General features: G+C 36.2%; 3 protein-coding genes across 4 annotated transcripts; 1 reads left to right on the top strand and 2 right to left on the bottom strand.

The window, feature by feature from the left end:
• Positions 1 to 496: 496 nt before the first annotated feature.
• Positions 497 to 10,842, bottom strand: Nfkb (nuclear factor kappa B). The gene is given in 25 exon segments (NM_001279309.1): positions 497 to 878; positions 1,127 to 1,198; positions 1,367 to 1,466; positions 1,516 to 1,772; positions 1,895 to 1,949; positions 2,013 to 2,086; positions 2,210 to 2,312; positions 2,431 to 2,511; positions 2,566 to 2,654; positions 3,588 to 3,810; positions 3,867 to 3,987; positions 4,240 to 4,441; positions 4,583 to 4,681; positions 4,729 to 4,842; positions 5,061 to 5,501; positions 5,803 to 5,931; positions 6,241 to 6,379; positions 6,797 to 6,906; positions 7,125 to 7,229; positions 7,315 to 7,470; positions 7,532 to 7,683; positions 8,776 to 8,927; positions 8,984 to 9,088; positions 9,460 to 9,518; positions 10,442 to 10,842. Coding segments are annotated over 25 exon segments (3,288 nt in total). The 5' UTR covers positions 10,551 to 10,842; the 3' UTR covers positions 497 to 837.
• Positions 10,843 to 10,925: 83 nt separating this feature from the next.
• Positions 10,926 to 12,904, top strand: LOC105312567 (uncharacterized). The gene is made up of 5 exons (XM_011405317.2): positions 10,926 to 11,254; positions 11,425 to 11,604; positions 11,713 to 11,843; positions 11,960 to 12,041; positions 12,222 to 12,904. Exons 1-5 carry the CDS (start codon positions 11,035 to 11,037, stop codon positions 12,767 to 12,769), a joined length of 1,161 nt encoding a protein of 386 aa, XP_011403619.1. The 5' UTR covers positions 10,926 to 11,034; the 3' UTR covers positions 12,770 to 12,904.
• Positions 12,808 to 15,882, bottom strand: LOC100639135 (cingulin-like). 2 transcript variants are annotated; one of them, XM_003382592.3, is made up of 7 exons: positions 15,829 to 15,882; positions 15,611 to 15,775; positions 15,067 to 15,176; positions 14,881 to 14,980; positions 14,474 to 14,507; positions 13,500 to 13,632; positions 12,808 to 13,046 (listed from the first exon to the last, which is right to left on the bottom strand). In XM_003382592.3, the coding sequence occupies exons 2-7, from the start codon at positions 15,749 to 15,751 to the stop codon at positions 12,995 to 12,997; spliced, it is 570 nt and encodes a 189-aa protein (XP_003382640.2). In that variant the 5' UTR covers positions 15,752 to 15,775; positions 15,829 to 15,882; the 3' UTR covers positions 12,808 to 12,994. The 2 variants fall into 2 exon arrangements, with proteins under 2 accessions (XP_003382640.2, XP_019851353.1); XM_019995794.1 differs by having other exon boundaries at positions 15,611 to 15,757; positions 15,829 to 15,873.
• Positions 15,883 to 15,894: the final 12 nt, after the last annotated feature.

The raw sequence follows: 15,894 nt of genomic DNA, 5'->3' as shown, positions 1-15,894 counted from the left end.
TTTATTACATTTTCTGATACATATTGATCTCCTTATGCTATGTAGAAAGTTTGAGCTGATTTCGACAAATATTTTTTGAGTTATGGCCATTTTAAAAACGGGCCAATTTCTGAAAAATACCCTGTACTATAGCCCTTTTTTTTTTTTTTTTTTTTTTTCCATGGTTTTTTCCAAAAAATGGGTCCAAAATCACACCAAATTTTTATTACATTTTCTGATACATATTGAGGTCCTTATGCTATGTAGAAATTTTGAGCTGATTTCGACAAACATTTTTTGAGTTATGGCCATTTTTAATAGCACTCTCATAATCTACACTCACATACACTTTAAAACAATTCTATTGTAGTATATGCCTAGCAATGATTTACTCATTAATTTTACTACTCAATAATTCTACTGATAAACGTAACATTATTTTAAATAGATCCTTCATTGATTATTATTAATTTTGTAAATAATTTTGATCGTTGTTTGCTTTATAATTACAATTATCAAAAATTAAAAATTAACAGAAAAAAAAAGAAAAAGAAAGAGAGGGATGTGAGAAAAACAAGATTTGCCAATAGCTACAAATTATTATTAATAATCAAAAAAGGAGAAAAGTCACTGACAATGCACTAACTAAAATAATGAATCAGTAAATTAATAATAACAACAATAATTAAGAATAAGGGGGAAAATATAAATTAATGTGTTCAGCCTCAAACAATATGATGGATTATTGTGTTGCTTTGATAATAATAATAATGACAAAATGATAGAAAAGGTTAACTTATGAGGCATCAAAAGAGAATGAGAGGAAGGAGAGAGGACATGATAAGAAGTTTTTGTACACTAAACTTGACTAGAAGGAATGGTGGAGTGCTTCCCTACAACTGAAGTGAGCAATACAGACAGTAATAAGACAATCAATACACTAATATTAGTCGTGTTAGTATTTATTGAGCAAAGCAATCTACATGGACATAAAGTCAATAGCAATACATTATTAGGACTGGAACTGGTAGTGAGTAGTGACATGCATAACGTATTGAGGAGTAATATTAATGCAATTATTATTTGTTGCTACTGCTAATGATAGCTGGAATGACATCTGAGTGTATTACATGCTGCATGACTATACCTTGTTCATTAGAAAGAGATGAAGGATTTGAACTGATGCCAGAATCATAAGTCTGTTTACTAGTGACAACACCTAATGAGAATGAGAACATAAAACTTTGAACAGAACCAGCACATTAGTTCATACAAAATACGTGTACACGCAGCAACAAAACAGGCAATAGATCATATTATACATGTACATGTATAGTAGCAAGTAACAAGTATACATCATCATCATTATAGTCTATACGGTACTAACCTTTCTCTTCTTGCATATATCGATCAATTATATTGACAGCATCACTACGATTGATATCCAGGAGTGCCTGGCGGAGTTTAGCAATGGTCCCATCACAAGCCTATCAGAACCAATGACCAATAGGTAGCAAAGAAAAGGGACAGACTCACCTCATACATAGTCAATAGCTCTTTGGTAGGACTCGTCATTGCCTCGAGCCCGGCCTCAAGATGAGAGAGAGAGAGACATTTTGCCAAAGCCTTCCAATCACATCCTTCATTGATTGGATCAAGGATGAGGGCCAGGGAAATCCTCGGGCGGAAATCCAACTTGCTGAGGTCGCCCTCGGAGCTGTTTGCCCTCAAAGCTGCCAAAGCTTTGTCCTCTTCGGTCAGTGAGACTGATTTCATTTGTGTTGATAGTTGCTCTGTTGTGATGAGGGGAGGAGAGGGGGAAGGAGAATTAGAAAGGGAAATTAAAATGAAAGAGAAGAAAAGGAAGACAAACAATAAGTTATATGAGAGTTTGTTTATCTTTATTGTCAATTACCTTCTGGTTTATCAAGACCAGCTTTCACTAGTGAGTCCTTTAACACTTTGACTACCTATTGATATGATATTGAGAATCAGTGGGTAATAATGAAAGGCAATAACTTAAGGCGACTCACTTCTTCATGTCCTCCATATTCAGCCAACACAAGAGGGAGCTCTCCCTCTTGATTCTGACAGACAAGATTAGCACCTAAACAACAATACATCATCATCAATATACATGTACATATGGCAGTGAGGGTCAATAGTACAGGATTACATGTTAAAAGTAGTTTGAGAGTATTATGTTAAAGTTACAGAATAATGAACAAACCTGCTGCAATGAGTAGAGACACGATTGCCACATTACCAAGAGCAGCAGCACAATGGAGTGGAGTATTACCAGAGAAATCAGTGCACTCAATGTTAGTCTCAGACTATGATGAGAAATGAAAGAAATCATGATTATTTTACATGGTAATTCTGTAACTGTGATAATAATATTCATCACATGAATTAACATGTACATGTACTTGAGTTACATGTAGCAGTTACTTCAGTGATTAAGAATCCTGTCAGTGGAAGGTCACCTTTCTCTATGAGATAATGAAGAGCACTTTTACCTGATTTACTATCCTAATAATAATAATAATAATAATAATAATAAAGTATGGATAAAGGAGTGTATACCTGAACATTGACATCAGCATGGGCTTTCACTAGCTCCTTGAAACAATCAGGATTACCACAAGCAGCAGCCAAATGAAGAGGAGTCAGGCCTAAGAATCATAAATACACATGAAACTACACCTAACTCTAAGCAGGGTTCCCACAAAGCATGCTAAGTGAGCTAAACAGCATGAGCTTCATGAGCTGACAAGCACTACAATACAGTACATGGCATTTGGAGCAACTTTGAAAATTCATAAAAAATCCAAATTTGATCAGAATCAGCTCAAACTTGCTACACAACATAAGAACATGTATATGTATCAGGACAAATTATAAAAACAAAGAATTCTCTCCTAATCATTTTTGGTGAAATTTGGCCAAAATCCCTGTACTATAGTACAGGGACATTGGCTCGATTTTGGAGCAACTTTAAAAATTCATAAAAAAATTCATATTTGATTGGAATCAGCTCAAACTTGCTACACAACATAAGAACATGCATATGCATTTTAAAAATTATAAAAAATCTCTCCTAGTCATTTTTGATGAAATTTGGCCAAAGTCCCTGTTCAGGGGGACTTTGGCTCGATTTGTGAGCAACTTTTAAAATTTATAAGAAATCTATTTTTAGTTTTCAGAGCGTACATGCACTACAATAAAGTGCTTCTTAATAAATCTCCTAGCTAGCCTTACTGCCAGACAGCTAACTAAAGTGTAATTCAATAAAGGTTTGTACATACTATAAATTGTTAAGAATTTAATTGTACTAATTCAGGAAATGTCAACTTAAAATGCCAATAGTAATTGGTGGCATGACATGTTCTTCTATAACATGCACACACAAGTACATGCACTCATGAGCTACTAAGTAGATAAGCTTTTCCTCAAAGGAAATACAGACAGTGCTCTCTAATTAAGGTACATGTACATGTACATGTATGTGCCTCTATAAAGCAATAGTGTATTTACAGTTGCATGTACACATATACATATATGTACATGTACATGTTGTAAATTATCAGCTACAATCTCTTAATTACCGTCATTATTCCTCATGACCAGCTCTGGTATACGACAGCCTTCAGTATTGATACGAGTTGATCTGTTCAGTAGCGGCACAATCCCCTGGAGGAACCCATACTTGCAGGCAAGGTGAAGAGGAGTGTCTCCATTACGGTCAGAGACAAGGGGATTCGCATTAGCTTTAAGAAGATACTGGACTACTTTATGCTGTCTTGTGATTACAGCCAAATGAACTGGGGACTATCAAAGAGAAGATATATTGAGGGTAAGTCATGGTACATGTGCTGGTGCTGTACCTGTTTGAAATTGTTCAAACAGTCAACAACAGGTGTCTCAGTTGGTGGTAGTTGTGGGAGAACATCCAATAACTGAAGGACCACATCTTGATGATTGTGAATGATAGCCAAATGAAGTGCACTAAAATAAAATAATAAAATAGTAAAAATAAAAAAGTGCAACAGTTGCACATTTTGATGTCATATTATTAAGATTTGCACTACATGTATAGGATAAAATATTGACTATCTTTCTTAAAATTGCTAAAATAATAATTCCTTCAGTAGCTTTACTAACAGGCCATATTTGATAATCAATCATTAGCTTGACAATTAATGATCATATCCATTATCTAACATGTACATGCTCTCTACACATGCAGTCTCTACTCACGTGTCTCCCTCTTGATTCTGTACTGCTGTGAGGCTCCTCTGAGCCGCCAGGAGGTACCGTATGTCTTTAGTGGTGGCCCAGGCCAATAATGCATTGAACATTCTGTCACAGACTTCAAAGGCCATTTGCTGTCGGTCCTTAAGAGCTTGAAGAGCTTGCTGGGCCTCTGTCTCACTGGAGGTTGACTCTTGAGAAGGCTCAGCTATTAGACAAGAAAAGACAAACGTACAGCACTTGAATAAGCATACAAAACATATAAATATAAAATAAAAATTATTATAAATAGAAATATAGATATGGAGAGAAGAGTAAGAGTAAGGGAGATAGGAGGCAAATAACATACCAGCCATGCTAGTTGGCAGTCCTGAGTCCATTCTCTCTGCCTCAACATAGCCTGACTCCACGTCCTCAATATTACTGCTAACATCAAGGAGCTTACCACCTAGTGAAGGGGAATAGATTAAGGAGGGATAGAGTGATGGTGCTTACTGTCACCAGGGCCACGTTGAGAAGGAGGGAGCTGATCCTTTGGTCTCATGATATTACCACCACCTGTTCCTCCTTCCTCTGACAGAGCAGGTAATGGAGGCTGAACATTGTCCCCTATTCATTATACAAATACAACCAGTTACTATACACAAAAATAAATATATTTCACAATAAGGGAAGTATAGATTACAAAGCCCACTCTAATTGTAACTGCTAGCTAGTCTATACAACTAAAGCACATTAGCATAAAGAGCAACAGAAAACTCTTATGAATACATGTATCTACATGTACGAGTGTCTGCATACATGTACATGTACTTATGCTTATGTACTTTCAACGTCCATATAATAATCAGGAGGTTCTCTCTTGACAGTGACGCCACCAGCTCCAGTACGAGAGACCAAGTGTCCGCTAGCGGTTGACATGAACTGTTGGTCCATAGCATGAGAGTACATAGTTCCTCCCATTCCCCTCCCTCCTCCGTTGGAAAAGGAGAGACCGTGAGGCTGCTGCTGCCTCATGTGTGGGTAATGAGGATTAGTGGCTGTGGCAGCAAAGATGTGCTGGTTGGACGATGGAGGTAGAGTTGAGTAAAGAGAGTCAACGGATACTGGCATATTAGCAGCTGAAGTGTTCCCACCGGAGAACGTGGTCCCGCCTCCAGTCCCGGCATTATTAGCAGACCCTCCACCAGACCCTCCCCCTCCTCCACTGCTGCCACCAAAGAAATTAAAGCCACTGTTGTAACCACCACCAGAACCATAGTTGAAATCTAAAGAAGCATACAAGTACATTGTATAATCGTCATATTCAAATCAATCTACAATCTACAATATACAAAGAATTCAAGGGTTGAATCACACACAAACACACACACACATTCACACTCAATATCACAGTTGCCCCCTCAGTATAATGTGTAAACGTGTCCTAACAGATTACTAAGTTGTATCTAAGCCACACAGTCAATGCATCAATAGTAAACTAATCCTATGAACATGAATACTCTTAGCATAAACAACTATGCAACAAAATTCCCCTTTATTTCCAATCGTTCACATATTGTTCCTCACCTCTTGAGAAAAAATTACCGCCAGCTCCTCCAGCCCCTCCCCCTGCCCCACCCCCTCCACCGGGACCTTCAAAGAAGTTGTTAAAGTGAGTGATCTTCTTTCTACGTTTTTGTCCAATACGCTCCTCATCTGAAGGAAATATAACATCAAAATAATATTCATAATTTCATATACATGTAATGCATACATATACAACAACAATAAATTATTATTATTATTATTATTATTATTATTATCATTATCATTAAGTAGTACATGTAGAGAAATTCTGGAGATATTAATTACCAATACAACATGTCACAAATACATGTACATGTATACTACATTTACGTTCCTCAAGTCATTATAAGCACACAATTCTGTACATACACACATCATGTAATGAGAGTTAATTATTGAATGTATTATTCACATGAGTACATGGTATACTATACATACCAAATTCCTGTGGTAGGTAGAGGAAAGGTTTTGGTTCTGAGGTCTCGTGATCGGAAGGTCTCTTCAAAGCAATCCATACTTGAACAGGGTGCTCTATAGCTTGATTGTAAAATGTTGGAGTTTGGAATACTATTGCATACTAAAGAGAGGGAGAGGGGGAAGAGAGAGAGGGGGAGAGAGAGAGGGGGAGAGAGAGAGGGGGGGAGAAAGGGAGAGAGAAGGGGAGAGAGAAGGAGGGAGAGATTTAATTGCATGTACTACATTCTTTAAGAGGTACATGTACACGTATGATTAAATGGGAACACTACAGTGGCTCAAGAATTTGTGTACACGTACATGTGTACATAAAGAGAATTCTAAGTTTGGATAAAACCAAAACTGTTTCCTATAAACCACACAGACAGAGTGATAGCAGATCATGTCATTCTAAGAACATCAATACTTCACTTTAATCAGATATTAAAGTGTACATCTACATGCGTACATATACAGATCATGCAATTTCTAGACTACATAATTACTATTTACTACTAATCGGAGTACTAGGTATTCTTACCTGGTGATGGACATCATTGGGTCCAAACCTTCCTTTAGCCATCCACGGCTGCAACTGCATCCCACCAGTAGTTTCCTGCTTATCTTCATAAAATACAACCTCAATATCATCTAAAGAGAGGAAGGAGAGAAAGAGGAAATGGGAAAGAGAAGACATAGCATAAATAAAGGCTTCCTTTGACGATTGTAATTGTAACATAGAGATATCAACCTATACATGTAAGTTTATACTGTACATACAGTCTATAAGAGTAGATAGAGGAATTAAACCAATCATAATGATAAAGGAGGGGGCGGTGCATGGGTTAGTGTATGTATATGTATCTTACTCTTTTGAACTTTGTCACAAAGAAGGAAAACATCATCTCCGCCTTTAACACTCCCACTGGTCCGATCAAGACGACATATCTTTAATGTACCAGCAGAAGGTGCCTCTAAAAATTCGCAAATACAAGATTATTTTAAAAGTGATGCAAAATCATATTTTCTACTGTATTTTAAGGAACATTGAGGACTTACTGCTGTCATAGACTTTGTTGCTAAATACAGGATCAATTGGTATTGTATAGCGTCCATTCTCATCAGGGAGGAAGGCTTGAAAGCACAACCTTACCACAGAGAGATTCATTGACTTGGCTAAAGTCTGAGCTTGCTGGTGTATCTCATCTTGCTCTTCTAGACATTATAACATAATGTAACCAAGACCTCCCTCCTTCTCTCTCTCTCTATAACATACCAGATGTTAGTTGGGCGGTGGTCATATCAACATCAACCACTTCCATTTGGTCAACCATTTGTCCACGAGGAGTTGTTTGCTGTAAGAGACGCCTCGTCAAAACTTCAGGGACTTTCTTTTTAGTAACATGAAGTATACCAAGACTTGTGAACCTGCATGTACAACGTAAATGTTCGATACATAAACATGTATGACAATAAATACTTTGTGAGTATAATGTGTTAATTCATACTGACATTATTTACTGTATACTAGCTAATGTGAAACAAAGAGTTTAAAAGAATTACATTATTGTCAATTCATTGTCAATCACACACACGTGGACATGGTGCAAAATTCCTTACTAATAATATTCCCCTTACACACACACACTATGGTGCATGCATTGTCTCTCAAATAACTGACAGACAACCGCAATCCTTTGTACCCACAGTGCCACAACAAACTCTTTTTCAAGCATTTTTAATAATAAGTGATATACACGGACAGTTTTCTAAACAGCATGAGCTTCATAAGCTAACAAGCACTACTAGTACATGGCACTTAGGGCAACTTAAAAAATTTATAAAAAATCAAATTTGATTGCAGGACTCAGCTCAAACTTGCTACAAAACATACAAAATGTAGGGACATATGGATTAGGAAAAATTATAAAAATGAAGAATTCTCTCCTTGTGATTCTTATCAAAATTTGGCCCAATTTTTGAGCAACTTGACAGACAAGAAGCTGCATGAGCACTATATACCACAACCACCCTGACTATAGCTCTCATTCAACTGGTGTTAGCATCCACTAGTATACATGTACATGTACATGTACATGTACATGTAACTCCAGTCTAGTGTTGACACTCAGCACAAGTTACATGAGCTACAAGCCCATCAAAGAGGCTTTGCAGTTGCATGCCATTTTTTCTACCATCATTTCCTACAACAATAAATAACAGCTAGGGTACATGTACATGTACATGTACTTGTACATGTATGTAGCACACAATGCGAATAAATCCATGTAAAGATTATACATTGTAAGCACCATGTAACTTCAATAGGGGACACTCCTAATGATACACACATCTTGTCAATATGTTCTTTCATTGCCAAAAAGCAATACAACCCACCTACTGTCAGCTCAAGGGTGGGCTTTATTTGTTTACAAATGCCTCCACATTCTTAATCTCGTATATACACATAATTATTTTAATTGTATCATATTAATGTACAGACATACAAATTCGACTTACTGTGCATACATATCCGTCTCTGGCCCTATCTCTACAACACAGCGACCATCAATAGCATTCTTTCCAACTATAGAATGGGCATGAGGCATTGCTGGGTCAGAGTCTGTTACCAAGGAAACCATCACACGGGCCCGCCCACGATAACCTTTCAACTATCAAGGGGAGGAGAGAGAGAGACGGTTGCTATGGTGACCGGTGGTTGACTTACGTGGACGGTTGGATAGGTTTTTTGGCGTCGGTTTTTCTCGGAATTCTCTCCCGGGAGACCACCGTGACTCTGACCCTCACAGTCGTAACGGAACCTGAATCCTCTCTATAAACAAACAAACAAAAACAAAAACAACAACAATAAACAACACAAACTCATGGCAAATATTTCATTATAAGATTTTTTACAAATTTTAAAATAGTTGCATGAATTACGTTGCAGCATGTAAGCTTGAATAGCAGTTGATTATTTTCTAAGATTTTGGAAAGAAAAGCAAAAGGACTAATGCTTTCAGTTATAGCATCAACACTGTCTTTACAGCGATAAAGTGTCATGTGTGAATGTGAATAATGAAGTAAATGATAGTTATAGGAACACTGCAATTATAATGACATGCAAAAAATTTAAGAAAACAGCAAAAGAATGTATGTAGTACATGAATGTATATGCATGCACACGTGAACAAATGGACATACTGATTTCGGTTGTTCAACAATTTCAAGTCGGACTTGAGTCAAAGAAGAATAAGGTGAGCCTAAAATAGAGAGAGAGAAAAAACGAAAAAGGAAGAGACAAATCAAAACGAGTCATTATTTTTACATTAAACATAAACAATAATACACAAGAAATAAAATCATGTACAGTAGCTCATAACTATGACAAGACGTCAGTACAAACATGCAATACCCAAACTCAGCCATTATTTACAGCCAACTATGACGAGAGAAAACAAATAGAATGAAGAAGGGAATTTTTTCTAAGAATAATGACAATACCCCTTTGAATGTGGATGCGATGTCATCGCCATATTTACATGAGTACAATCTCATTAAAGTAGAGTGTATGTACTAGTATCCTGCTAATATCATTGAGATATAGGGAGAGAACCAGTTAATCATATAATACACTACAAGTCACTTTCAAGCTAATGCACACACACACACACACACACACATCATTATCTCAGAGGCATAACAGTGACTTTATCATTATCATTACCATTATTACAAGAGCTAAAAAATATCCTGTTGAATGAATTTTCAAATTGTAGAGAGCATAAAATTTCAGTATTGAATATAAAACACTTTCTGAGAAGCTATTGATGAATTATATGTATGGCCAGCTCAAAACATAGTGCAACAATGAAACCAATAACAGAACAGTGACACTATATCATCACAATAGTCATTTTAAGTGACACTGGATCAAACCCAGTTTAACGGGGAAGGTAGTTGCATAAACCCACTCAAATAATTAAACCTTTTTCATTTGATACCATTTGTGACCACAACTGTGTACATTCTAATCATTAAGTGAGCATGTGTACGTACACAGTATGTCCAGAAGCCAACAATAAATAATACACAATGTATAATATTTCTTTGTAAAAGTCATGAGTACAATAGATGATGACTAGATAAACACATGCCAAATGGTACATAATAATATTGGACTTACTGTTGAGTGAGTCCGGATTGCTGTTGACAATGTGAGTCGGGAGAGTGTTCATGGTATCCCTAATGAGTGCCTCGGGGAGAGAAGAGGGATCAATACCATTAAAAGCCATGGCTGCTAAAGGACTGCCTCGGGTACTCCTCAAAATATGATAATGTCGGTATTGGCTTGTTCAGAATATTCTTTTCTTCTTGGATCTTTTCCTAGTAGTAAAACACAGCCCCACACACCGACAGAAATAACATAAAATAGGTCGTAATCAGCTCCTTTAGGCTTTATGGTACCTATCAATGATGGGAAAAACCCTCAAAGATGGCCGGCGGGTTACTTATGACATCATGACTGACCAATCAGATATCAGCTCACACCTAAACCAATTTAGAGTGGGCGGTCTTAATTAACCACTCTGCTCCTCCCATTTCCTTCTAGCTTAATGAGCCACACCTTCATCTCTTCACTGCAGAGTAGCAGCTACACCTGTGATATGAATCTTGCTAATTTGCAATCCCATAGCAACCATAATCACAGCTTTGAGACCTGTGAAGAAGGAACAACTCACTCTCTTTGACTCTCTTTGTGCTAAATAAAGAATAACAATGACAGCAACATTTATCCCGAGGGGACAGGAAGGGATATTGCTTAGAGGACCATTGACCCAAAGCCACATCCCTCCTTCATATAGGACGAAGTCACTCCTATACTCTAGGAATATACGACCTTACCTGAGCCACAGGGAAGAGGCTGGGATACTAGAGGATGGATCCAAACCTTACCAGCAAAGAATTGGCTTCTATACAAGACATAATCCCCATCCAGGTACTGAAGATGAATATTGAGTGCATGCTGTGTATGTGTGTCTCTTTCTTTGCTAATATCAAAGTAAATAGGTTGCTTCACTGCATTGTCCCTGCAGCAACTTATTAAACACTTGCAATGATTGCACCATGCTTTGCTGTGCTTAATTTTTATCCCTTTCTTTCTTATAGGTCGAGTCAGACACATGAAAGGATTACTTGACGTGCCTATTTGTGTTGTTGAAGACAATTATGAACGACGATTGGTTTTCTCAGCTCCAACAGGAGAAGACTACTGCACTCATTATCGTCCTCCTGGTAACACCAGATACAGTGCTAACAAGGCAAAATACATCCCAGCTATTGGCATAGGTAAACACAACCTAAATAATAGATTTTACTGTTAAATTTAAAAGTTATAAATCAGCCATTAAATAATTATTGGCTTGTTAATTTTTCAATGACAATTAATACATATAGTTCCTGTAACTTATGCATGGAAAGATGAGCTTGAAAAGAAGACCCACAAGGCAATAAACAGAGCAATGGGAGAAATCTCCAGTCAGCAAAGTCAGAGGAGTGGGGCCTATGACCATCTTGAAGATGAACAGGTACTTTTACTAATTCCTTTTGCATGCATGTCCATTAATTACTTTAATTTTTGAAAAGGTTTGCATTGACCTAACATGATTCTCTGATTAAAAAACTTGTTTCATTTTTTCTGCAGATTTTAGATCTTTTATGCCGAATATTACAGACAAACTCAATCCCTGCATGCTTTGCTTGGCTGCAGACTTGCTCAGAGTCAGGTATTCATGTCATTTCACAGTCTCATTTTCACTTATTATTACCTTACTATGCAATTAATTTTTGCTCAAGATTCACACTTGCATGGCTGCTAATTATCATTCAATTTTTGCACCTTCACATGTAATGCACATGCATTTTTAATGCCAAAATAAAGTATTCTTATTATTTTTTTTACACAGAGAAGACTATTGTACTCAACATGCTTAGGATGGCAGCTATAGGGGAGATTGATCCCAACCCACAGCAGGCCAACAACAGCCCATCAGATACACATAGTCAAATTGCAACTCCCAACAATAAACAAGTAGAAGAAAACAAGACTTTATCAGCAATTGGTGGCTGTCATCACTACATGAGTCAGAGCGGTGATATTGATGGTGCTTCACCATTTAAACTACCACAGCACGACACCATCATAAGGGATGCTCATTCCCGCCTAATGTCAAGAGGGAGTGACCGCTCATTCCATGAGAGACTCCAGAGCGAATTAGATCAAGATATAAACATGTCCTCTCGTCTTAACACACCTGGGAAACGGAATCGACCTTTTTCTCTCATTCCCGATCAGCAGGCCCATCCTCAGTCTGGTACTAGGAAAAGCATCTCAAGATCTCATGGAATTGGTAGTGATGTTAATTGTCCTCCACCACCAGTTCATGTACACATTACACAAGAGAGGCTTCAGGATAAAGGAAGCAGTACCAACAAACATAATAAATATTACTGACTCATATATGCTTTGGGTGATTGGTGGTAAAATAAAAATTAGATTTAAATAATAATAATAATAATAATGATAATAGTAATAATAAATAATAATTATAATTATAATTGGTAGTTTAAAAGAGATTGAATCATGCAATCGTTGTGACTAACACACAAAAAATAAAATAAAAAATTAAATTAATATATATAATAAGTTCCAATTGTCTTCTCTTCAACAAGTGCAGTATCATTGAATAGAATCAAGGGCATCACCAGGAGACTTTACTTGACATTTAGTCCTAAAATATATAAATATCAAAAGTTATAATAATGAACAAAATTATTTAAAGGATGCGAATAACGTATAAGGGGCGGGGCATATTTCCCAGAGAACATAAAATATATTTCACAAAAGTCATCTTTCCACATATTAGTGAGGATGTGCAGAACTTAGAGCTAATTCCAATCACATTTGAATTTTTCATGAATTTTTAAAGTTGCTCAAAAATCAGGTCAAAGTCCACTTTGGCTAAATTTCGTTAAAAATGAAAAGGAGAGAATTCTCCATTTAAAAAATTTTTTCTGATACATAATCATGTTCTTATATTGAGTTTCAACTTGAACTGATTCCGATCAAATTTGGATTTTTAATGAATTTTTAAAGCTGCTTAAAAATCAGGCCAAAAATATTTTTCCTCAATACTAGCAGTTTTAATATAAACAATTTTAGACAAATTGAAAATTTCACTCACAGTTTATCCTTCATCAGTTTTATTTCCTCTGCGTTAGATGACAAAGACTCATAACACTTGCCCAATTTACTCTCGGCAGTTTTTAGTTGTTCTTTTGCTTGCTCCATTTCACTACTAGTCTTGGTGCTTGACTCTATATGAAAAATAAAAAAATAAACACAGACATGATTAATATAATACCCACGTCCACACGCCTACACAGGAGCGAGGGAAATAAACATGATCACAGAAGAAAAATATTTTTAGCAAAATGTCTTGGGGGCCATGAGCATTGGTAGATTATAAAAACTATTCTGGTTTCTGATATCAGAACAAAGCAAGGAAGAATATTAAGGATGTTGTATGCTTCACTGATTGTTGTTCAAATGTTTGACTAACTAACAAAAACAAAACATGCGTAAAGCTTAAACTAATGATACAATATGTACTTTCTATTAAAATTGAAAATAAAAGAGCAGTAAACACAATTCAAAATCCACAAAAGGACTACTACCGTCGTAGCTGTACAAAATATGCTAATAGTACTACAGTAACTAGTGCCCAGTGCAACATCTCCTGCCATTTTCTTTGAAATAAAATAGAATTTAGTAATTGACTATTAATACAAGGGTATAGTTTAGTTGAGCATGATTTCCTTTGCTTCACAGGTGAACTAAGTTAAGAGAACTCAATACAGTACAGTATTGGCCATAGCCAGGATCTCCTTCCACTAGTTTATGTCCCACAAAGAAAAATATACAATAAAAGATTGGCAACACAGAACTGACATCATTGCTACTACTATTCAAAGAGTATATAGTAATACTACAAGAGTAATACTACAAGAATAACTATTATGTATTAAAATAGAGATAGGCACACAAAGGGGAGATCAGTTAAGACAAATGCTGTTAACTACATTAGCATCTTTATTATTACAGCAACTCAATCTTGAACTAATTACAAATACACACATATCCACTAATCACTCTTACCTCTCAATGCTTGTGCCTCTTCCTGGCATTTAGTCTGTATAATAAAAAAATACAATCAATGTCACACAGTATACATACTCAAATGATAGTTGAAAATAGAGGAATTGTTATCAGGGACCAAATGTTAGAGGGAATCACTTTACTACAACATTTCCTTTAATTTATCATACATGATGAAAAACAGAGTCTAGTTCTCACACTCCTTTCACTCCTTTGTATACACATAAAGTACAACATGTATACACAAAGTATACTTTTATTTTGCCTTGGAAATGGCTACCAAACTGGGCTAGGATCACATGTGCCATTCATTATATAGTGTTAAACTTATTCTCCATGCAACGAGGTATTGATCACACTCTTTGGTATGCACTTGTGTACAATAATCCCACATTATTATGTCTTACCAATTCTTTCGTGCTCTCTTCCTGTGTTTTGGTGCACTGCTGAATCAGCTTATCCTTAGCATCCATTTCTTTGTCGCTGACTAGTAATTGGTCCTCGCACCTAAAATAAAAAATAACTCGTTGAATCCACTCAATCCAGACTCAAACTCTACTCTGTTATCTGACAGTGTTTTCTTGCTCATTTACTTGTTCATCTGTGTCTTGTAATTGTCCACCTGTTGCTGCATTGCTTTAATTTTCTGGTCCTGTTCTAAAATCCGTTGATTCAAATTGGCCTCAATTTCCTTTAATTTGTTCTGCAAAAAATATTATTGCATATATTATATTTTTATTATTGTTATGCTGATAAAGAGGCAAATATGCAGTTGATGCATAGAGATGCTAATCATACCAAGGAAATGAAAGTAATGTCAAGTGATGTGAATAAATCACAAAATGGCTTCATTATTGTTAAATGTCAACTAATAGCTAGCAGGCCCACTAATTCATTTAAGCAAAAAGTGAACACTCCCTCTATTGCCACTAATTACTGTTTACTGTTTAGACAAACGACACTGAAACATAAGTGTTGTGTTGATTTTGAAAGACAGGAAAGAACATATATGCATATACATATATGTACATATACTTGAACACAGTATATAACATTAACATTCAATAACTTTGTCAAAATAATCATTGTTAATGCATATAGGGCATGTGAATACAAAGATACATTAAAAGGGCTAACTTTCTCAGTATTTGAATGTCTGATGACCCTGTGTAGCTCTGATCTTTTCATGAAATACAAGACACAGAGGGCGATGATGACAAGCAAGGCAACCAATACTATGATCCTGTTGCCTCTGTCTATCGATCCTCTCTTCTGCATGTTTACCTGTGCCAATGTAACTAACTGAAGCATTTTACATAAAGGATTATTCATACACAATCACATTTTGCGCTTACCTCTCTTTACATGTGATGGAATGGGTGTTCCATATAAGGTCAGCGACCACGCCCATATTGTGATTG

The sequence above is a fragment of the Amphimedon queenslandica genome, unplaced genomic scaffold, assembly GCF_000090795.2.
Source record: "Amphimedon queenslandica unplaced genomic scaffold, v1.1 AMPQUscaffold_13520, whole genome shotgun sequence".
Lineage (NCBI taxonomy): Eukaryota > Metazoa > Porifera > Demospongiae > Haplosclerida > Niphatidae > Amphimedon > Amphimedon queenslandica.
Note: the sequence above shows the minus strand (reverse complement) of the source record. Positions and strands in the feature narration are given on the sequence as shown.